This window comes from Drosophila eugracilis, unplaced genomic scaffold, assembly GCF_018153835.1.
Source record: "Drosophila eugracilis isolate 14026-0451.02 unplaced genomic scaffold, ASM1815383v1 contig_386, whole genome shotgun sequence".
NCBI classification, from domain to species: domain Eukaryota; kingdom Metazoa; phylum Arthropoda; class Insecta; order Diptera; family Drosophilidae; genus Drosophila; species Drosophila eugracilis.
Window position 1 is genome coordinate 307,795 of NW_024573245.1, and position 23,280 is coordinate 331,074.

A 23,280-nucleotide genomic window follows, 5' to 3' on the forward strand; every position below is an offset into this window, starting at 1 on the left:
AACAACCCTTCGTGGCATCCTTTGAGGTCATAAAATCCAAATATGCATTATGCCCCCGGACCTTGCTCAGCGGGTAGTTGCAACGTGTACACAACAAAGTCAATTTCAATTTTCATAAGAACTGATTTATATGCATGCGTATTTTTTCTATAAGGTTTTCTATATATATATATATATGTTTTAATAAAGCATCTCAATTCCAAAACATCCAGTGGGAGTACAGCGAAATGCAATTTCTTTGATGTCTTTAACGAATTATGTATGAGGAGGGTTTTGGGTATATAGGGGTTGACCAAAAGTGGCCTGTCGCTTGCATAATTCCTCCTAATTAGTCTTATGGATTGCTCCTCATCCGCTTCGCAGGAACTTTGACAGTTGTATGCTCAAGTTCACAGCCGTCTTGTCCAATTCCATTTGAGATCCATTCAGCTTTTTTATGTGGGCAAGGTCGCGGCTCTAGAGATTAGAATCACGTTGCTAAATAAATAAAGCAAAAGAAAAAAACAATCCAAGCCGGACACGTCGTCGGGAGCTACAAAAAACATTGTAAAGCTTTTATCAGTCCAAATTATCATTGGTCGCGTTTTCTGTGGCTGCCATAAAATCCATATATGGTATGTGCATATGTATATAAATGTATGTGCAGATAAACATGTATGTTTCTATGCGGATATGGGCAGTTAGGATTCCCTACATACGCCTTTGGCCTTTCCCCATTTCCTCTGACCATTTTTTTTATTGTACATTATTTTGCATCAGTCAAAGCTTTGAAAATATGTGGGTCAATGCAAGGATTAACAAAGGCAAAAGAACAAATTAAATATGTCGATGGTTCATTCAGGAAATCATGGTTGTTTTTTAACAAAACCAAGTTAATGAAATCGAACTATGCGAACTTCTTCCAAAATAAAAGGTTACACCAATACGTTTTGAGTTTGATTTATAGAAATCTTGGGTAATTCCAATTTTAACAGTAACAGTAACCTTTCAATTACATCAGTCAGTCCCGGTATAGCCCATGATATAACCACCTTATCTGTTTTGGTATTTCATCATTACGATATTTGGCTTTTATGGTCGACTAATTCTGAGTATGCGAAAAATAACCAAATAATTTTCGATGATAATCTATGTGATTAGTCAGAGCAGTTCCGTAGAGCGGTTAGATAACTGATGTAATGCCAATTATGAGATAATGCCAGTATTAATAATCTGGTATATTGGGGGGATTTATATTGGATTTGACGGCTGACAGCTGCCTCACAGTTGGCCCACTAATTGAAAACAATCAGATGCTGATTAGTTCCGATGCTGATAGGATGATCGATGGAAAATGGCTCGATAAATTGCTCGATAATTTTGCGTAATAGATGATTAATAAACTACTGATACAGGACGTATCTTACTCAATCCATTCCCATTGCCCTTTTGCCACGTGTTGCGTATACGAACTGTAGGCCAGCAGCACCCATCATGACTCCCCATGACTGCGCAAAATCCCAAAACCAAAATCGGCCAAAAGCACCAACCATGATATTGTGGGCGGCGAACTTCGGTTGGGAAAACTTCGGAATTTCCACTCGGGCGTCGGGTCCCACCTGAACGCGTTGAAATCTTTCGTATCCTCGCCTCGTATAAATCGCGGTCTCCTTGGCTGCCGATTTCACTTGCGTTTCAGTCTCAAAGCGGTGCAGTCAGCAAAAATAACGGTTAATATTCAATATTCAATACCGATTCAAGAAGTTTTCAAAATTTTGTTAACCGATTCTCAACGTTTTTGAACTTTGCTTTTGTGTTTTGCAGTGAAATCGATCGAAAGTATTTGGACTTTGATCACAAATATAATTCGAGTGTTGTGTGCATTTGTGAAGAAAGGTTAGTGATTTATTAAATTTATTTATACAAAACTAAGGTATTAAACTTAATTTCTGAAAAATTATAACTGTAACTCAAATGTAACTGAAATGTTATTAAAAAAATTAAGAAAGTTTTATATGTTAAATGATAGCTTAAACTGGTTTTTCGAATTTGGCTGATAAATTTTTGTATCTTTAAAATACTAAAATGAAACTTCATTTTTCTTTGATCAGAAAATATATTCTTCACAACGAATTTAAATGGCATACAATGTATTTCAATAATAAAGAATAAACAATATATATCTGAGTAATGCTTAACGCATCATAAGTACGTTTCTATATTTTCAAAAATATCCTTATAACAGTAGGGAGGCTACCTATTTCTTTAATTAAATTACACATGCATGGGCTTCCAAATAAAACCCTTTTTTTTTTAGAAAAATTTTGAAGTAAAATAATAGTTAATCAAACTTTTTATTTTTGCCGACGGTTAAATGAAATGAAATAAACTATACAGAAAATATTCATTTTAAAACAATTACAACAAGAATTGTTCTACAAAATATTCACAGTAAATTATTTATTTTAAGAATTATATCATTTAAAATTTACGAAACGTTAATTTTTCTTGCTTTAAAAGAAAATTATTGTTGCTAATTAGTAAGTTTTTAAATTTTAAAGCTTTGAGAAAGCAAACTTCATTTGAAAGACATTTAGCAAATCCTTTCCTAAGTTCGGGCCAAAAATTTGATTCCGACTCCCCACTTAATTATGTTTTTATGGCTCAAAATTTCATATGTTTATAATTCAGCAAATGCCCTGGCCTTTTAGAAATTGCTTCTTAGCTGGCCTAAGCCATAAAGTCAACATGGAACCCAGGACCAAGGCGGTGGACCTTCGATGATGTGTGTTGAGCCCAGGACATTTGTTGCTTCCCCTTTGTCCTTCCTCATTGGGCTCTCTCTTTTGAGGCTTTGGCCTAGGCGACCTTTTGCCCCTTGTATCTGGGCAAAATCTTTATTTTCTTGCTGCAAAATTGAAGTTGGCCCCTTGGCTTTATTACCTCTTGGCCCGGGCCAAGTAAGTCCTTTGGATTATCGCAATCATTTTAAGCTTTACTCTGCTCTCATATTAGAGCACCCTTATAGTTTTATGATTTTACCAAGAGCTCTACCCGCTCCTTTTAGCTGTTACTAACTTAAATTGCTAAAACTTTAGCGGGAACTTCTGCTCAAACTTGTGGAACTTCTGATCTTTAAGTTCGGCAGTTGAAATTAATTTCCCTGTATTAACAACAACAGTTGGTGCTCCAATTTCTCAGAAATTGCTGATTTGTTCACTCATTCGAATGACTTGATGCCCTCCAAAAACGTATACAAAAATCAATGGAAATTCTGTTAAACATCAATTTCAAGAACAAAAAAATAATAAATGAGCAATTAAATTTCAATTACGTTTGCATCAAACTGAAGACTATTTAACCGGGTTGATAAAAAAACCACTATAATTGAAAAATGATGAAATTAAAAATGTATTTAAGTGCGGTGCCTCGCAAAAGCCGCTTAGCTGCGGCAGGAGTAAACCTGAGTTGGTTTGGCACAGTGTCCCAAGCTAAATGCACCTAATCCTTCTGATTTTTTACATGCATTTTATGTCAATCATGTATAAATTGCATTTTTAGTTTCGTGGAAGAAATTGTGAAAAAATCGGATTATGTTATTATTGGCTTTGAATGTCGTTACCTTTACTTCGTAATTGCTTTGAAGGCTTAGGCATTAATCATTCAAAGAGAATATATATTTTTGATATATTTTGTGATTATATAGATTAATGCATAAAAACCGATCGATTATTAATACTGCTTAATATTGTTAAATAAAAAATGGTTTCGTAACTTTATCATTCTATAAGTAGTTTACCACAAAGTGTGGAAAGTTTATGCATATTTCTTAATTCTTTGAAAATGTATAACTTGCGATAAAAGCTTTTTAATATGGTTAAAAAAAAAATGGAAACCCTAATTTTTCAAAAAGTAGTCTATCACGATGACATAGTACTGTCTTTTCTTTAAGTATTTTAACTTTTATGAATGTTTGTGACTTCTTTCAACTTCCAGAACGTTCGAAAAGTGGTAGAGTTGTGACAAAAACAAAAACAAACTGGGCCTGCACTAAAAACCATAGGAATATCTTGTGGTTCCATTTCTTTGAATTATTTTTAAATCGAGAAAATAGAAAGTGATCTATCTAACAACCATCAGTTTTTTATAGTAAAGAGTTTTCATATCCACTGTCACCACATCTTCAGCGACCTTTCGATCATTTTATGTTGTCTACTTTCTTGCGCAAAATGCCATGCCTGGGAAATTCAATTCTCTCGCTCAGGTGCTTTGAATGAAGTGGAAGTGGAAGGCGTTGAAAACTACTTATTTTCATGCCATGCCCTTCGGTTGTTTATGAAATGCTTCAGACTGTGACGATTTGTGGACGACTCTTGTTTTCTTTAAATTTACAAAATGGAATAATACGCAACAAAAAGGACACCAGAGACTGAGGCAGTAAGAGGGCGGATGATTTGGGTCTCGGGATTTCTTTTTCTTTGCCGTTCATTTTCTTTTATCCTTGGGTCTGTGAAAATACTTAGATGCGGAAACTTTTCATACTTAATTAATTCATGTAAGAATAAAGGAGTTTACCTCAACTGGGCAACAATTAAAAAATGCTTAAGCGAGAGGCTTTAAAAATTCACTTGAGTGGGGCTTACATCCCGAAATACATAGACGAAGCTTAGGGAACTTTTCGGCTAAAATGTTTCTTAACAAGCTATGGAACGAGAAGCGTTCTCTCTAATTAAATTTGCATACTTTTTATTAATTAAATTGTTTTGCCAGTGTTTACTAGAAGCTTCTGGATCGATGGACCTTCTCACATGTGCATGCTAATCACCGCAGGGCTGGGGAATCCCCTTTGAAAATTAACACGCCCCATGGCAATGAAGATGCAAACAAACTGGGGACAATTGCAGATGAAATTCGGATTCTGGCCACGCTCGCTTACTTTCTCTCTCTCTGATAAATTCAAACATTCGGGCCATTTTCAGGCTCATTTCCTCATTTATTGCATTCTTATTACGAGAAGCACTTTGTTCATAATTTTACAGTTTTATTTTCCCCTAAAAGAACTCTGTGTGTATTTAATTGGGCACGATTCTCAGTCCGAAAATGTTTACGCCTCTAATTAGGCGAGTTTATGAATTCATAAACGCACCAAATACCAAGGGTGTTAAACTCGAGTCAAGGGGATTTAGTATGTGAGAGCATATAAACTCTTTACAATTTGTTAAAAGTTTGCTTATATATTTCGTTTGTATGCATTTTTTATGGTTACTACCCGAGAAGTTGTTAGGGTCTGATTAAAAGTTTCAACTTGATATTAGAAAAAAGTGTTTCCTTGCTAATTATGGTAATGAAGTAAATTTTATTTTAAGAGTTCTGAATATCAGGGTTTAAGATTTATGTAATCCAAAAGATACCTGACAATCCGTCCGTAACTAAGTTACTAAACACATCCGTTGTTTGATACAATTGGGAAAAATGCTCTCTTGTTTAATAGACTCGTATTGCTTAATTTACCTGCTCTGATAATGCGTAAAATGCACAGCACTATTCCTGGCATGATCTGGTCATGACTTTGTAGAATTGATTTGCGGTTAAACATGTAATGTCCCTTTAGGCCTGAAAGTAACTTTCAACTTCTTAACTTACCTATATGTACAGCCAATGCAAGAGCCTTTCCGTGCTAATTATAACACTTTGTAACATCTAATTTGTAATTTAACTTCTAACCCAGTCTTGAAATACTGTATTTTCGAATAGTCTGCATCTTAACGATAGCTTTCTGTATGTATTAGATATTAGTTATTTCCACACGATCTCGTATTTCGCCCAAATGTATAAGAGCCTCGCGCGTAACAAGCCAGAGCTAGGTGTCGTTGGGGCACTTGTTTGTACTGCTTATATAGTAGTGCATCAACGTTCAACAGTACAACTTAAAGAGCTTAGGAAGAGAAGAATAATATGTTTAAGAAAAGAGAATATGGTACCCATATGTATATTCCAATTTGTGACAGACTTTAAGTACCAATTCTTAGATGAGTACCTCGCTTACTTTTACTGACCTACATTAGGATTTATTTCAGTGCTCTTATTTTGTTTGAGCTGCTTTATCTTCGATCCCCCAACCAATATTGAAGTTTAACTACAGGTAATTTCTCACTCCATTTGATTCATCTTTGCTACTTACGCCTTCATGGGAGATAAATTTGGTCATGGAAAATGTTAGCCTCTTAACATATAAATTTTCACTCTCCATTTCCATTTGCATCGCCATAAACTCCTGATCTGCCGCCCTCCCCCGACAACGCCCTCTTTTCCTCTAGCAACACTTTGATGGTATTCCAGGATACAGCTGCCAAATATTTATTCACATTTAAAAAGTATTTTATGTTGCATTTTCCTATAAGCATTCTACGGGCTCTGGGCTCCTGCTGCCACGTGAGTCCAAATACCATTCCTCGGTGATAAGACATGCATTTCGATCCCCCTAAAACCCCATCCATCTCCTTCACTGTCCTGGAACATGCTTTGACGATGGGTTTTATGTGTGCTCCTTCCCCGGGAGTGTTTGCTTTCCTCCCCAACTCCCTCCCTCGATGGCCCCCTGAATTGTTTGTATGACAGAGTTTGCATTTTGTAATAAATTCGCTTTAAAAATATTTGAACGTTTATGGTCGGCATTTAAATTAAATACTCTTCGCCAGCTCAGCTGGCTCTGAGAAAAAAAACAAAAGCCGAATATTAAACGTGGTCCAATAAAATGTTTTTTGTGCTTACAAGTATGTAAGAATTTACCTTTAAGTTTGGGGAAAAAATATGAAATGTTCATTATGCTAATGGTTTTCGTTATGGCAGGTTTGAAAACAAAAAAAAAAGATGTTTTTTTAATAAGAAAATGTAAATAAAATTTATTACCCCAATGAAAACAATGCCAAAACTTGTTTCACCAAGCATTTGAGTACTCTCAACTGCATTTTCTTGTTTACTTGTCCTGGCCCAAAGGACCCATATGCGTGGTATTAAAACTTAAAGATCTGGAAATTGGCAGAGGCTTAGGCTCGTTCAGTTCTGCCACTCCGAAGGCAATTAAAGGCACTTGAACTACCAGCAAGCTGCGAGGGTAAACATCACAATGTACGAGTAAAGCGAGCGGGCTCAAAGTAAAGCTTTGTGTTATCGATGAGAAACATTTACATTTTGCAACTGGCAAACAGAAATTCAATGCAAAATAAGAGCAATCTAGCGGGGTTAAGTAAGGGATGAAGGGGTGGCAGTTCACTGTTTGTGTTGAGCAAAAGTTGTGGCAACAATGCTCATAAAACATAAACAAACCAACAAACAAACAAACGTCATTGCGACTGGTAGTTTATCAGCCAGCAAATAGAGTAAGTGGGTGGCCAGTGGGTTGCATAATATGAAGTGGTATGTGGTAGAAGGGGGAGGGGTAGGGGGCTAAAAAGGAGGTTTACCAACCTGACAATGCAATCAAGCGAAAGTGACAGAGCAGCAGCAGGAACAACGCCACTGACATCGATATGTCGACAACTGGTGCACATGATGACGGCACCGGGGATTTGGATTTTGTGGATGGCAGTTGTATAGATGGTGAATGTTGGATGTCCCCACCAATACTCCTACTCTTGGCAAAACAAAATGGCAATGGCAAAGTATTTAGCCAAACTTCGCCACAAGTTTTCCCTTTTTCCACACACAATTTTCAATTTTTTTCTTGTTGTGCTGTGGTTCCCCTTAGCATAGTTGGTGGTCTTCGTTTCATTTGAATATTTTGCCACTCTTGTGACGCACTTGTCTTTTGGCCCTTTTCTTCATATGAGTTACGTGGCCCTCGTCTGCTGGAACTTTTCAAAGTAAGAAAAGTATTTCCCAAGTTCTTTCTTCTCTGAGTTCATCTTTTTTAAGAGATATTTACTTTTTTTTTTACTCAACTTGCAATAAAACCTTACAAAAAGTTTATGCTTACTGCCCTTAAAAGTAGGCTATGTATTTGTTATTCGAATTGCTTGTTTTTATTATTATTTAAAATAACTATAAAGGTAAGTGTTAAGATTTTATTAGTTATTTTTGGAAAGATACTCTGCAAAGATAAGTTTTAAAAAATAGTATACCCAAAATGTTATTTGCACTCAAAATGATGTCCGATACAGTGAGCAACATAAAACATCTCATCCATTGAAAATGGAATCTTCTTGCACTAAATTTATACGAGCAGAAATAAATAAAACATTTTAAATATTTCGCTTGCCGGACCTTGGGGACATACTTTCTTTCATCTTGCATTTAAAATCGTTGGTTTGCCCAAACAACGAAATCTCATCAAAGAATAAAACATCGAATCGAATTGTGGCTAGGAAAAAACCAAAAAGAGAACCCAACAATTCCGAATCACCGGAGGCTAATTCACAAATTCCCACAGTTTGCATACAAAAACATATACAAAAGAATAAAAACATTTGCCTAACACCAAATTCCCATTTGGCATAAACCTGTTGCCGGCATAATTTGTGGCTGGTTCGGTGTTAACCAACCGCAAAATCCAACCGAATGCCCAACCCGACCCCAACTCAAGACTCCGTTCTAGTTGAGTGCAATTATTTTAATCTGTTGCCGACATTTTCGGCATAATTTTTCATCAATTTTAAAGATTCAAGGTTGGGACGAAGAAAAATAAAAGAATTCCTTGGGCCGCAATGAATTTTTAAGTAAATGTAAAGAGTGCCTGGGCCGAAGTAGAGATTCCGCTCTCTCTTCACTCTACCAGAATCTGGTTCCACCTCATCCGTCCCCCATCCATCCTCATCCATAACCTGAAAGTCGTTCTCGAAAGCAAACCCAAGGCGGCGCGCTCGCGTGGCAACTCCCAGGAGGATGTTATCCTGTCGGTTGTTGCGGGCAATGCTTTTAGCCTCCGCAAGTTAAATGTCCCCGCCCCGGAACTCCTCACCTTTTGGCCCACCTTTCGTTCGCCTTTTCCACCTCATTGTCTTTATGTGTGGCAAAAGAAGGTCCTTACATTCCCCCAGCTCCTTGTTGGGTCAACAATTTTTACATTGTTTTCGGCATCCGAGAAATGCTCGGGTATCCACAACAGGCGCATCGAGCTTGTCTCTGCTCCATGTCCCTTAAACTGGGACCAAGTAAACTTTGCCCCAAAACTTTACCTCCCATGAGGATCTGGCAAAGTTTTCTTTCACTTTTTTTAATGGTACATAACCATTATAGGTTATACAATTATAATTACTAGTGGCTTCTGACGTGACCTTTTAGGTGGATGTGTGTGTGAAGGATAAGTTATTTGTGGGTTGTAAAAAGGGTGTAAGTATAAACTTATAGTTTTTATATTTACTTTTGTCGTTTTTTCAGGTGAAGTAACACTAAATTTTCTATTAAGAATCAATTACCTTTCTTATCATTTTCACCCACCAACAGCCCTTTTAAGGTCTAAAATCCTCCATAAATAACAATAAATACAACTTAAGGGTGATTGTTGAGATTGGAGTGTTGACGTCGCGTGCTTTAAAGTGATAATAATTGTGGCCATAAGCAGCCTAACTAATTTCGCAACCAATCTAATCGCTTAGAGATTATTGCCTTGATTGATGTCTCAAATGGTTTTGCCTACAGATTTTTCACACTTTAAGTTGTCGTGTGTCTGACTTGTTGATATCTCCCAGATTTATGCCAGATTCCAAGTGATATTCCGGGAATGGACCCTCATCTCAAAGTTGTGGACTTAAGTTTATAAGTCGTAAAGGAAAAACTTATTTTTTCAGCTGACCCTAGATGGTTAAGTGCTAGCTTATTAGCAGTTTCCATTAGCCAGACTTTTCCTTTCATTCAAGGTGAGAAATAGTTACCAAGTGGCCAAGAACTCACCTGTTTACGGACATTTAGCCGACTTATGCCCAGTGGCTTTGCCAAGTAATCAGTTAAGATGGCATCGCATCCGCACACAAAGCGAGCCGCAAGGACACAGGACACGCTCAGCCGAATCAGGGCAAATCAAATGTCTGCCAACACAAATCCAAATCAATCTTCTGTCTCCGGCTGTGTGGGTCTTGTTTGCTTAATTTGACAAACGGAATAATTTGATGAATATCTAAAATGGCAGCTAGGAACTCAGCGGGGCAGCCCTCCCATTCCCAACAAAAACCACCACTACCACGGCCACACTTTGAGTCCCAGAAGCCCGGACACCGCAGAATCCTCCACCCAATCCGCTGACTTTGTCACTAATTCAATAAGCATCCAATTACAACGCGGCAGGAGAGGTTTTCCATTGCCCCCCAAATGCCACCCCCTTCCATGCGTATACGCAATTTTCATTTGGTATATGAAAATTTAATGCAACTAAAAGTGCCTGTCGCGGCAATAATTTGCCCTAATTATTTCTGCTTTCCCTTACCTGGGACCTGGATTTGCTAAATTAGGTAAAATTTATTCATTTTCAAGCGTCAACGAGAATGGAATTAATGCAACGCTAATTAAATAATGGCAAAGGTTATGTTTAAAAGGGAGAAACTTAGTTAATTTTAACCATCTTTCTTGTCCTGTTTTGGCTAACAAATTTTGTAATGGTTGTTTTTCAGGTGTTTTTGGTTGAGGTTTATTCTTTTGACCTGATTAAACATATGTTAGAATAAAATAAAATAAAATAAATCTAAGTTGATGAAACTCTTGAGGAAAACTCTTTTGGGTTGTTTGGCAAAATATAAAATTAAAAGGAAATATGGAAATATCATAAATATCCTCAGCCAATATACCCACACAAAGGCTATAACTGCTGGGTATGAAGATTAAAGCACGTGGAAACGTTTTTGATTGTTGATGCCTAGGAAGTGGGCTAAAATCCTTAGCCCTGGCCTTGGGATTGAATGACCCAAATTCAATTTGCCATGCCGTGTGCCCAGATCCTAGATCCCAGGTCCACACCATACGCACCACCTCAGATTGCCCCACCCGCCAATCATAAGTACGTTTTCAGTTACCAACGCAGCGGGCCTCCAGGCGACCCACAAAAGCCAGCGTTTCAGAGGGTGTGAGTGCGTCTTGTGTTGTTGGCCATAATCAACGCAATGCAATTTCAATGTCTGACTCTCGTGTTACACTTTCATCCCGGCACTGCACCCACCTCCAACCACCAACCTCCCACCACCATCTCCAAGCTCTGTTAACGGGAGACGAGACTGCCACTTGGCCAAGGTGAGAGTCCTGTGTGGGCAGGTGGTGGCAGCAAGTCAAGCATCTCGTTAGGTAAAATGCCTCTGCTGACTGGGCAACACTTGATTTGGGTTAACCACAATAACCAGGGCCAAGCTGCCCAAACTGTTTGGCCTATTCCGCTTGATGGGATTTGAATGCTCCATGACCATGGGAGTCCATCTTCGTTTGGAGATGGGTCATATTCGACGGGATTTTGAATGCCAGATTAAGTCGTCAACTTTTGATTGCTGAACATCCTTTTGAAGTTTGAGAATTTAGCTTGTTAGAAGATAGCATCTTCATTGTTGAGTAGCTTGTTTGGTGGTTTTTGGTTTTTTGAAAATCAATCTTTGTATAGCAAATTAGAGATAAGAAGTACTGGGTTTATGCTGGAAATTCTTTTTAGAGCGATGAAAGTACAAACACTGTTTTAAATGCTTTTTCAAATTTCAGCATAACGTAGTGGATTTTTTCCTTAGTTTGACAACAAAAGTATAGTACTGTAATCGATTTTAGGTTTGCTTTCTTGTATCTTGTAATTAAAATATGTAGTTGATGTGTTTTCTTTAACTGAGTATCACTTTAATACATTAAATAGTTCCTTCATTTAACTTATATGACATCACAACTGGGTATCCCTTATAGGCCAAAGTTCGTCGCCGAGTGTTTATTTCAATTTCAAGTTCAATATTTTACTCGATTAATCGCCTGGCACTTGACTGACTCCGAGGTTCATAAACTACGAGTGGGTGCATCGGAGATCAAGCAAGCTGTGAAAATGCAATCGGCGGAAAGAAGTCGATGAGGTTAAGTGGGTGGTGGTGCTCCATGACTGCGCCTCCGACCCACCCATTGTCAGTCCTAGCATCCTGTTAGCCCAGAGGCAAATGCTCACTGACCGAATCGGATACTTTCCATAATGCCAGTTTATTTACTCTCTTCCGTCCTCAACGCGACAGAAAATATTTACCAATTGTGTATATTTGCTGATTATTTTTGGTTAAATACTATTTGCATCTCGGACTAAGCCTTTAAGCCATGCCCACGCAGAGAGCAAATAAAAAATAAATCGAAATTCATGTGGGCTCACACTTCGTTGAGTTGTTCGGTTAGTTGGCCGGTCACCCCGGGCGTATACTTTATTTATGTATTTGCCGACTACAATCAACTCCACTTCAATCCACTCGCGGTGGCCCATAAATCAAAAATGATTGATAAACGGTCGGCGGGGGAAGCCAGGCGCATCGAATACGGATGGCATTTGAGCAGCCTAATAATTGCACATGAAATGTCACCACAGAAAAAAATTTGAGGAAAGGAAAACAGGCGGGCCACGTCGGTAATCATACGGCCGGTGCCAGAATGCCAGAATGGTAACCGAAATTGCCTGACGGTGCGTGAAATCCGTTGATTACTTTATTTGGGCTGAAAGTGCGCAACGCACTCGCCCGTGGACTCCTGTCGCCCTGTCTGTACGGGTGTTACTCGGGTGCCCTCGGCGATAAGCGGATGCCCTGAACTACAATTAACCTGTGGCTGACCACATAGGGAACCACCCAGCTAACCACATAACTACCCACAACCCCGTATGTGCAAACAATCCTGGAGCTGGCAGTAAAACGCAATCGAACCAATGAATCTCCTTTGTCCTCCTTGCCCAATTGAAGTGGCATTTTATTTGATTTTAAATCTGATTTCAATAAGGACTTAAGCTTAATAAAAAGGAGCCATGGCAAGAAGATGATGACTCCGCTGGACCTGCATTTGCTTTTATCTGCCAAAACGAAATATATATTTTTATACGACCGGGCAAATCCTCGAGGGAAAAGCTCAAATGTAACCATTTAATCGGAAGGGAATTCTTCGTGGCCAGTTGAGCCTGATTGAAAGTGTTTCCTCTTGGCTAAAGACGATTGAACTCCCACGTTTCTTTAAGTTAGCCAATTGAAAAGCAATTCATTTGGGTAATCCACGTTTGGGTAACTTTTAAAGATTTCTTAAGATTAGGTATGTTATAAATATTAAGAACTAAATGGGTTTTTAAATAAGTTTATTTGTGAATTAAAGTTGAAATTCATTTGAGTTCTGATGTAATAATTGGCTATAATTAGTGAGTAATAATATAATCTAAATCTAGCATAGCATATTAAACCACTTATATGTAATCGAATTGTTGTGTTTTTCCCCTGGTGCTTGATGATTTTCCCAAATGGGTGGTTATTCCCTAAAACGAAACCCACTCATCGTTATCTCGCATTCATTGGCTTTTCTGTGGGTTTAGGGCGCTAATGATATTAACGAATTATTTCGAGGGGTCACTTAGCATTATCGCATATGTTACATTATCGAAGTCACTTAAATAACAAATCTAAACAAAGTCCAGCTACGTATACAAATTATTGGATTCGCTTCTTGAGAACAACGCACCATCGAAAATCGCCTCTTTAGCAGCTGATATGATAATATGCCAGATTAAAATTATCTGTCTGAGATAAGGCATTATGAAGAAATATTGCTGCGACCTCAAGTGGTGGGCGGCATCGCCACAGTGGCCAATAAATCTTATCATTAGACAATTTGGGCTGTGATTGATGGCAAGTGCTATAAATTAGACCCGGCCCTACGATCAGCAGTTAGTCGAACTTAAGTAGACAACAAAACAAGACAATGTTCAAGTTAATTGGTTTCGTAGTGCTTCTGGTGGCTTTGGCCGCTGCCGAGCTCCACCGCGTTCCGATCCTCAAGGAGAAAAATTTTGTTAAGACGCGCCAAAATGTTCTGGCCGAGAAGTCCTATCTGCGCACCAAGTACCAGTTGGCCTCCCTTCGCAGTGCGGATGAGGAGCAGCTGTCTAACTCGATGAACATGGCCTACTATGGAGCCATCTCCATCGGAACTCCCGGCCAAAGCTTCAAGGTTCTTTTTGATTCCGGATCCTCGAATCTGTGGGTGCCTTCGAATACCTGCAAGAGCGATGCCTGTTTGACCCACAACCAGTACGACTCCAGTGATAGCTCTACCTACGTGGCCAACGGCGAGTCTTTCTCCATCCAGTATGGAACTGGCAGCCTTACTGGTTACCTGTCTACCGATACCGTCGATGTTAATGGCCTAAGTATCCAGAGCCAGACCTTTGCTGAGTCCACTTCCGAACCGGGCACCAGCTTCAACGACGCCAACTTCGATGGCATTCTGGGCATGGCCTATGAGGCTCTGGCCGTGGATGGAGTGGATCCTCCGTTCTACAACATGGTATCCCAGGGTCTGGTTGACAACTCCGTGTTCTCCTTTTACCTGGCACGCGACGGCACCTCTACCCAGGGTGGTGAACTGATCTTCGGCGGTTCCGACTCTTCTTTGTACTCCGGCGAACTAACCTACGTGCCCATCTCAGAACAAGCTTACTGGCAGTTCGAGATGGCTTGTGCCTCCATCGCTGGTACCCCTCTGTGCGATAACTGCCAGGCTATTGCCGATACTGGTACCTCCCTGATCGTGGCTCCCTACAATGCCTACATGTATCTTTCCGAGACCCTGAATGTGGGTGAGGATGGCTACCTGGACTGCTCTTCTGTTAGCTCCCTGCCGGATGTGATCTTCAACATTGGTGGCATGGACTTCGAGCTGACTCCCTCGGCCTACATCATCCAGTCGGATGGCAAATGCATGTCCGCCTTCGAGTACATGGGCACTGACTTCTGGATTTTGGGCGATGTCTTCATTGGCCAGTACTACACGGAGTTTGATTTGGGCAACAACCGTATTGGCTTTGCCCCCGTCGCCTAAGTTACGATCTGCAATAAGTGATCAATAAAGTAATGAGTACCTTGAGAATGCCATTGAAGTGTCTGGGAGCCACTTAAGTACGTCACCTTCTTAAGGTTGGAGGGTGTATAAATCTTATCTGTTTACAACTTTGGAAGAGGAGGTGTGTTCTGTCCTCAGATTCCAATGGCCCTTAAATTGATTGAGGGTTTTTTATTACAGTCAGGGCAATGGATTTTACAAGCTGAATTTACTTCACATAATTTATATTAAATTATCTGTTCTGCAGCAAACCTTAAAATTATGGGTTCTTATAGAATACACAAGAGAATATTAATAGTTCAAAAGAAAACTATAATTAATTTCAGAATCAAAAGAATTTCAATATGAAATAGTATATCGTTTAAATGAAAACGCTTCTGAAGTGCACTACCCCATCTATCTCGTTGCCGTGATTTATTGACACTTAAGGAGACTGAGGTGGTTATCCAACTGTGTTATCTGGTAGTCCGCAAATCCCCAGCTGCCAGTGGGATAAATGTTGACTCTGCCCGATGGCAGTGGTCCAAAGGATCTGAGGTGCAATGGGTGGGTGGCGTGTTATGAAGGCAATGACAGAAACCATCAGCTCGAAGAGAGCCAATTCATTTGTCCAGCCTGTTGCCTGGGCAATGATGTGTGTCACCGGGTGTCAAGAGGGGTCTCTGGGGACTGCCACAGATGTCAGGGATAGTCCCGGGTGCCAAAGGGTAGCCAGTGATGTCAGAGAATTGTGCTGGACTATAGTTTTGCAACTGTAAACAGAACAGTGACAACACCATTTAGGAGTAGCTGAAGAAGGATGAGGGGTATCCGTGTACGATGACAGGAAGTGGAAGTGCAGTTGAGCAATGCAAAAAGTCGAGGTCCTTTGAAAACTGCGAACGGGGACAACAGGTCATATTGCCGCTGTTGCCGCCAGTTTTCTAAGGCAAATGAGTTGGGAAGGAAAGACCGAAAACAGGAAGGGTAACCCAGATTGGGACTGCTTCGTTGAGCACTTAATGAATCACTTAATGGAAAAACCTGGTCGCCATCGTCAACCGACTTCCGTTCTGAGTGGAAACTCAACCCCCGGCATCGATTTTTAATTGCGTCTGATTGATGTTGACCCTAGAACACTAAACCGCTTGGCTTTGTTGAATATTTATGAAAACACTTGAAAAAATTAGCTGATAGGTGTAGAAAATATTTTCAAAGGGTTAGTAAATTCATAACTGGGATATTGAAGATAACCTGTTTAAGGAAAATAATTACTATTTGGTTTCATTGGTTGATAATAAATATTTCTTTAAGTACTCAAATCACTTCATATCTAATTTAAGACTTTTAATCCTTTTTAGGAGACAGCCGCACGATGATGACAAACCGATGTGCTTGCTTCGCCTTGGCTTTCCTCCTGTTCTGCTTTTTGGCCATCTCAAGCATCGAGGCAGCTCCAATGCCCAGGTAGTTGTACCGTACTCCCCATCCACACATCCAGACATGTCCTTTCAAAATTTGCTGAACACATACAAAAGGACATAACCTAATTAAATTCTGGCACTTTAGCTGCAAAAACCAAAAAATGTGGCATATAAATATTTAAGCAAAAGCAATTACCCCACTGAGTGCCAGTCAATGTTGGCTCAGACCGACTCTTGGCCATGTGGGAGATGAAAATATACTTAGGCTGCCGAATTTTCCATTCAAATGAGTTTTCACACTTTGGAGTGTCAGCTTTGCTTTCCATTTATATTCAAAATCTTCGCTCATAACGAAAGACAATTTTTAATTAATAAAATGTAAACGTTGACAGAAAAATTTGCCAAAAATTTTAGTACTTTAGTACTTGGGTGCTTTGCACTTTAGCAGTACATAGGGAGACACATTTTAAAGGCAGCTAAGATTACCGATTTGAGGAAATTTAAAACTCAATTTCGCTGCGTTAAAGCAACTATTAAAAATTCATTGCCCCTGCCCAACTAATTAGCAATTGCTCGAACGGAAAATGCCTCAAAGATTTGGGCATTAGCAAGTAATTGGGTTCCCATGCAAATGAAGATTTTAAGCCGGTCAAATGTCAAATTTAACAGAGCCAAAGTAATTAGATATCCTGTTCATCCGTCTTGTACATAGTACCCGAATGTATAAATACAACAAGAACACCATTAGCTAAACTCTAATTTTCCATTTCGGTGATTTCGAAATAGCCAATACAATGGCGGTGGCGACGGCACTGGCTATAACGAACTGGATGAGGTGTCCGAGGCTGTGATGAATTTGATGACTCGCCTTGGACGCACCATGTTACGAGCACGAAACGATGTAGAAAAGTAAGTATATTGATATTTAGTATTGAATGAATAAGTTTTTAATTAGGTAATATTGATAAATGGGTTTGCAATTAGTCGAAATATGCTGACTTCTGAGGGATAGCAGACTCAACTCTCTCTATTAACCAATTACAAAATAATTAAGCTAATAACAGATGGGCGCCATGAGGTGTTTTATTGGCGCCACCTATATTTGAAACTGTAGACAATGTCAGATGACCTTTTAACATTACATTCTTAATATTTTCTTAAACAGTTGTCTGTTCTAAAATATGAAAAATTGCATTTTAAATGCCAATTACTTAACTATAAGTATTTTTAACATATTTCTATTAAACTTACGTGTTTTTTAGTACCAAGCGAACCGTGGACTTTGGCTTGGCCCGTGGCTATTCCGGGACTCAGGAGGCGAAACATCGCATGGGTCTGGCTGCAGCCAATTTTGCTGGTGGACCCGGGCGAAGGCGGCGTTCCGAGACCGATGTCTAAGTCGACTTTAGGAGTTCGGGCTGCGAATCCTGTGGACGTTAAGGACGATTGTCAACTTCTCAACTAAAACTTGACCCATTCTCGACTCTTCCCTAGAGCTTTATTTTGAATTCGAATTTTCGACTTTCGTTTTATTGTTTGTTATTCATTGTACATATATATTTATTACGGACCTTTCCTCATGCATTCATCACATATTTTCTTACATGTCTTTTGTGGTATTATGAAAAAATAAATATTCAGCTGATATCGAAATTATATATACCAAAAGCGAACACCCAAATAAAAGCGTTAAACTGTTGCTCTGAAAGATAAAATGTTGAACACTATTTATAAAATTTTCCATCTCACATTTAACTCAGTCCTAATTGCTCGTTTTAACCCAAAAATAAAAGGGGAAAGCTAAAAAAAAAGAGAAGGAAGAAATTTAAATAAATATCCTAAATATATATTCAAGTGTAAGCAAAATCGCGCAAAAAATCTTTAACTAGGTATGTCTTACATAAACAAAAAAAAAAGAAGAAGCTACAAAAAGCTACACATTAACACGTACTTATATGCAACACACTTTTGGCCCCCAAAAATGAAGCCCATAAAAGCCCCAACGAAACTGAAAGTTTATTTCGCCAATAGCCCGCGACTTTTAAGTATTGTAAATATAAATTACTAAAACACACGTACAACTAATGCGATACAAATATATATATATATATATATACATATATACTTACGGAATTCTACTTGCATATATTTAATAATTATTGTGTCTATGGAAAATGCTGCAAACATATTATTAACCGTGAGTCGGGACACGATCAAATAAAATTCTACATTTTGAGAAACATCATTTGGCTGTTTGATTTTCGTTCTGGAAATTGGTTCTTGGTGCTTGAAATTCTCTTTATCTTTCATTTTGAAATGGTTATTTTATCTTTGGCCCCAGTCGAGTATAATCGCACACTTGACCCAGGTGGTTGAGCTTCAGCCATCTAATTTCCAGGGCTCATAAAATGTATCCATTTGGGAGCCACAAATGCATTACAAATCGCTTACGCAAACAAACCATTCAGTGAAGGAGCGACCCCGAGCTGCAAATGCAATTGATTTTATTTATTTACAGGCGAATTAGAGTCGGCTGATTTATGCATGGAGTTCGATGGGTTTCCTGGGCAGATAAGTGGACTTCGAGGTACCATAAATGACACCACAATTAATTCAGATGTGGTAATAAATAAGATAAGAGGAAATTAAGCGTAGACACATAAACATAGTAGGCACATACTCGTTAATGTATCAAATATAATTGCTAGTATATATTCATATCGGATATGGTTAGAATTGAACTTGAAGAGATATCGGCAAAGGCTAATTCAACGATGACCTTAAAAAACCTTAAAAGCTAATAAACTTTTACTCGTGTTGTAAATTTGTCAAATCGTAAACACACGTCTGCTTAACTTTGAGTTCTGTGATTCAGAGATACATTTATACCACTGTTGACTATAATGATAAGCTTTTGTTCTTGAGCAAATTCTATGGGGCAAAATATTGATATTGACAGCGCTTTCTGGCAGAAAAAATATAATTTTTGATTAATAAATGCAGAATTCGAAGAGTAAGTGTGGTTGGGTGTCCTCTTGCCAATTAAGTTAATCCCAAATTAGACCGTGTCGCTGCTCTTGAGATAAACTTTGAAGCTGGGGGTTAAGTATTCCTGCAGACACTTGCTGCCAATAACTGCGTCGATTTTTTCGAGATGCTGGATCTTCCTCCTCGTCTCTAGGAATCACATCCATTTCCTCCAACTTAAGCCTTTGCACTTCTTCGCGTAGCCATTGATTTTGGAGAGCCAGTATATCCACCCAACCTCAGATATTAATCGTTGTTACTTTAAATAAATGTACAAGCCCATACTTACGCTGTCTAATTCAAATTCCATTACAGCAATAACCTCATGGGCTTTATCTAACTCTTTTTGAATACGGGACATATCATTCTTAAGTTGTTCCGACTCTCAATATCCGCAACAGCAGTTGATATTCCCAGGTGTACTTTTTGGTAGCCGATTAACTCTTCTTTTAAGGGGATTCACATTTCTAGTATTGTAATGGCACGTTCTATCCATTAGAAAAGTAAACCGGCTCTATCTTGGTCAAAACAAGACTTACAGCCAAGAGAACGACTGTTTTGTGCTGCAAACGACCATCACTTACCACCCCTATCACTCGTTTTTCGATTTTGAGAAAATTAATTTTTGCTCGAATTTCGCATTTTTATAAGGGGTACCATCATCAAAATTTGCGAAAAATTGAAAAAATGGAAGTGTCCCAGATTTGAACGCAACCCAAATGGGAATCATAGCAATCAAATTCCGAGTATTATAAGATATGACATTCCATGTTTGGACCAGTTTTGGCTTTGTAATGAACAAAATACTGATATTTTAGAATCGAAATCAAGTACACGATTTTTTGCCGTTTTTTAACAATAAATTTGTCAAAACAAACGGCACGTCTAAAACAATGACTGTTTTATGCAGCTGACTACCGAAACTTAAAACGCCGATACATACTTTTGTAATGATTGTTCTGATTTTTTGCTGCGAGAGCTGATTTAGTGACTAAAATATCTAAAACCCATTTTTTGTCAGAAATTTAGAATATTACTTGCGGTTTTCCAGCTCTATCTTGGTCAAAACAAGACTTACAGCCAAGAGAACGACTGTTTTGTGCTGCTAACGACCATCACTTACCACCCCTATCACTCGTTTTTCGATTTTGAGGAAATTAATTTTTGCTCGAATTTCGCATTTTTATAAGGGGTACCATCATCAAAATTTGCGAAAAATTGAAAAAATGGCAGTGTCCCAGATTTAAACGCAACCCAAATGGAAATCATAGCAATCAAATTCCGAGTATTATAAGATATGACATTCCATGTTTGGACCAGTTTTGGCTTTGTAATGAACAAAATACTGATATTTTAGGCTCGAAATCAAGTATACGACCTTTTGACAGCAGAGAGACACGATTTTTTGCCGTTTTTTAACTGTAAATTTGTCAAAACAAGCGGCACGTCTAAAACAATGACTGTTTTATGCAGCTGACTACCAAAACTTAAAACGCTGATACTTACTTTCCCCATGATTGTTCTGATTTTTTGCTGCGAGAGCTGAATTAGTGACTAAAATATCAAAAACCCATTTTTTGTCAGAAATTTAGAATATTACTTGCGCTTTTCCAGCTCTATCTTGGTCAAAACAAGACTTACAGCCAAGAGAACGACTGTTTTGTGCTGCTAACGACCATCTCTTACCACCCCTATCACTCGTTTTTCGATTTTGAGAAAATTAATTTTTGCTCGAATTTCGCATTTTTATAAAGGGGTACCATCATCAAAATTTGCGAAAAATTGAAAAATGGAAGTGTCCCAGATTTGAACGCAACCCAAATGGGAATCATAGCAATCAAATTCCGAGTATTATAAGATATGACATTCCATGTTTGGACCATTTTTGGCTTTGTAATGAACAAAATACTGATATTTTAGGCTCGAAATCAAGTATACGACCTTTTGACAGCAGAGAGACACGATTTTTTGCCGTTTTTTAACTGTAAATTTGTCAAAACAAGCGGCACGTCTAAAACAATGACTGTTTTTTGCAGCTGACTACCAAAACTTAAAACGCTGATACTTACTTTCCCCATGATTGTTCTGATTTTTTGCTGCGAGAGCTGAATTAGTGACTAAAATATCAAAAACCCATTTTTTGTCAGAAATTTAGAATATTACTTGCGCTTTTCCAGCTCTATCTTGGTCAAAACAAGACTTACAGCCAAGAGAACGACTGTTTTGTGCTGCTAACGACCATCTCTTACCACCCCTATCACTCGTTTTTCGATTTTGAGAAAATTAATTTTTGCTCGAATTTTGCATTTTTATAAGGGGTACCATCATCAAAATTTGCGAAAAATTGAAAAAATGGAAGTGTCCCAGATTTGAACGCAACCCAAATGGGAATCATAGCAATCAAATTCCGAGTATTATAAGATATGACATTCCATGTTTGGACCATTTTTGGCTTTGTAATGAACAAAATACTGATATTTTAGGCTCGAAATCAAGTATACGACCTTTTGACAGCAGAGAGACACGATTTTTTGCCGTTTTTTAACTGTAAATTTGTCAAAACAAGCGGCACGTCTAAAACAATGACTGTTTTTTGCAGCTGACTACCAAAACTTAAAACGCTGATACTTACTTTCCCCATGATTGTTCTGATTTTTTGCTGCGAGAGCTGAATTAGTGACTAAAATATCAAAAACCCATTTTTTTGTCAGAAATTTAGAATATTACTTGCGCTTTTCCAGCTCTATCTTGGTCAAAACAAGACTTACAGCCAAGAGAACGACTGTTTTGTGCTGCTAACGACCATCTCTTACCACCCCTATCACTCGTTTTTCGATTTTGAGAAAATTAATTTTTGCTCGAATTTCGCATTTTTATAAGGGGTACCATCATCAAAATTTGCGAAAAATTGAAAAAATGGAAGTGTCCCAGATTTGAACGCAACCCAAATGGGAATCATAGCAATCAAATTCCGAGTATTATAAGATATGACATTCCATGTTTGGACCATTTTTGGCTTTGTAATGAACAAAATACTGATATTTTAGGCTCGAAATCAAGTATACGACCTTTTGACAGCAGAGAGACACGATTTTTTGCCGTTTTTTAACTGTAAATTTGTCAAAACAAGCGGCACGTCTAAAACAATGACTGTTTTATGCAGCTGACTACCAAAACTTAAAACGCTGATACTTACTTTCCCCATGATTGTTCTGATTTTTTGCTGCGAGAGCTGAATTAGTGACTAAAATATCAAAAACCCATTTTTTGTCAGAAATTTAGAATATTACTTGCGCTTTTCCAGCTCTATCTTGGTCAAAACAAGACTTACAGCCAAGAGAACGACTGTTTTGTGCTGCTAACGACCATCTCTTACCACCCCTATCACTCGTTTTTCGATTTTGAGAAAATTAATTTTTGCTCGAATTTCGCATTTTTATAAGGGGTACCATCATCAAAATTTGCGAAAAATTGAAAAAATGGAAGTGTCCCAGATTTGAACGCAACCCAAATGGGAATCATAGCAATCAAATTCCGAGTATTATAAGATATTACATTCCATGTTTGGACCAGTTTTGGCTTTGTAATGAACAAAATACTGATATTTTAGGCTCGAAATCAAGTATACGACCTTTTGACAGCAAAAAGACACGATTTTTTGCCGTTTTTTAACTGTAAATTTGTCAAAACAAGCGGCACGTCTAAAACAATGACTGTTTTATGCAGCTGACTACCAAAACTTAAAACGCTGATACTTACTTTCCCCATGATTGTTCTGATTTTTTGCTGCGAGAGCTGAATTAGTGACTAAAATATCAAAAACCCATTTTTTGTCAGAAATTTAGAATAT

General features: G+C 38.3%; 3 protein-coding genes across 4 annotated transcripts; 2 read left to right on the forward strand and 1 right to left on the reverse strand.

The window, feature by feature from the left end:
- The first annotated feature begins 1,681 nt into the window (after window positions 1–1,681).
- LOC108106182 (diuretic hormone class 2) lies at window positions 1,682–18,648 on the forward strand. Of its 2 annotated transcripts, none has more exons than XM_017213104.2 (5): window positions 1,682–1,709; window positions 1,804–1,875; window positions 16,341–16,449; window positions 17,190–17,312; window positions 17,666–18,648. In XM_017213104.2, the coding sequence occupies exons 3-5, from the start codon at window positions 16,355–16,357 to the stop codon at window positions 17,799–17,801; spliced, it is 354 nt and encodes a 117-aa protein (XP_017068593.1). In that variant the 5' UTR covers window positions 1,682–1,709; window positions 1,804–1,875; window positions 16,341–16,354; the 3' UTR covers window positions 17,802–18,648. The 2 variants fall into 2 exon arrangements, with proteins under 2 accessions (XP_017068593.1, XP_017068595.1); XM_017213106.2 differs by having other exon boundaries at window positions 16,341–16,446.
- Window positions 13,818–15,027, forward strand: LOC108106181 (lysosomal aspartic protease). Its single transcript, XM_017213103.2, has one exon. The coding sequence runs from the start codon at window positions 13,861–13,863 to the stop codon at window positions 14,977–14,979; it is 1,119 nt and encodes a 372-aa protein (XP_017068592.2). The 5' UTR covers window positions 13,818–13,860; the 3' UTR covers window positions 14,980–15,027.
- An 802-nt stretch (window positions 18,649–19,450) lies between the features above and the next one.
- Window positions 19,451–19,926, reverse strand: LOC108106070. Its single transcript, XM_017212928.2, is given in 2 exon segments — window positions 19,451–19,668; window positions 19,716–19,926. Coding segments are annotated over 2 exon segments (429 nt in total).
- Window positions 19,927–23,280: the final 3,354 nt, after the last annotated feature.

Bases quoted from the DNA above. Each gene is read 5' to 3' on its own strand.
- LOC108106181 (XM_017213103.2), top strand. From the start codon at position 13,861: ATGTTCAAGTTAATTGGTTTCGTAGTGCTTCTGGTGGCTTTGGCCGCT.
- LOC108106182 (XM_017213104.2), top strand. From the start codon at position 16,355: ATGATGACAAACCGATGTGCTTGCTTCGCCTTGGCTTTCCTCCTGTTC. The intron at 16,450-17,189 runs GTTGTACCGTAC...ATTTCGAAATAG, and splicing joins GCAGCTCCAATGCCCAGGTA to CCAATACAATGGCGGTGGCG. The intron at 17,313-17,665 runs GTAAGTATATTG...CGTGTTTTTTAG, and splicing joins GCACGAAACGATGTAGAAAA to TACCAAGCGAACCGTGGACT.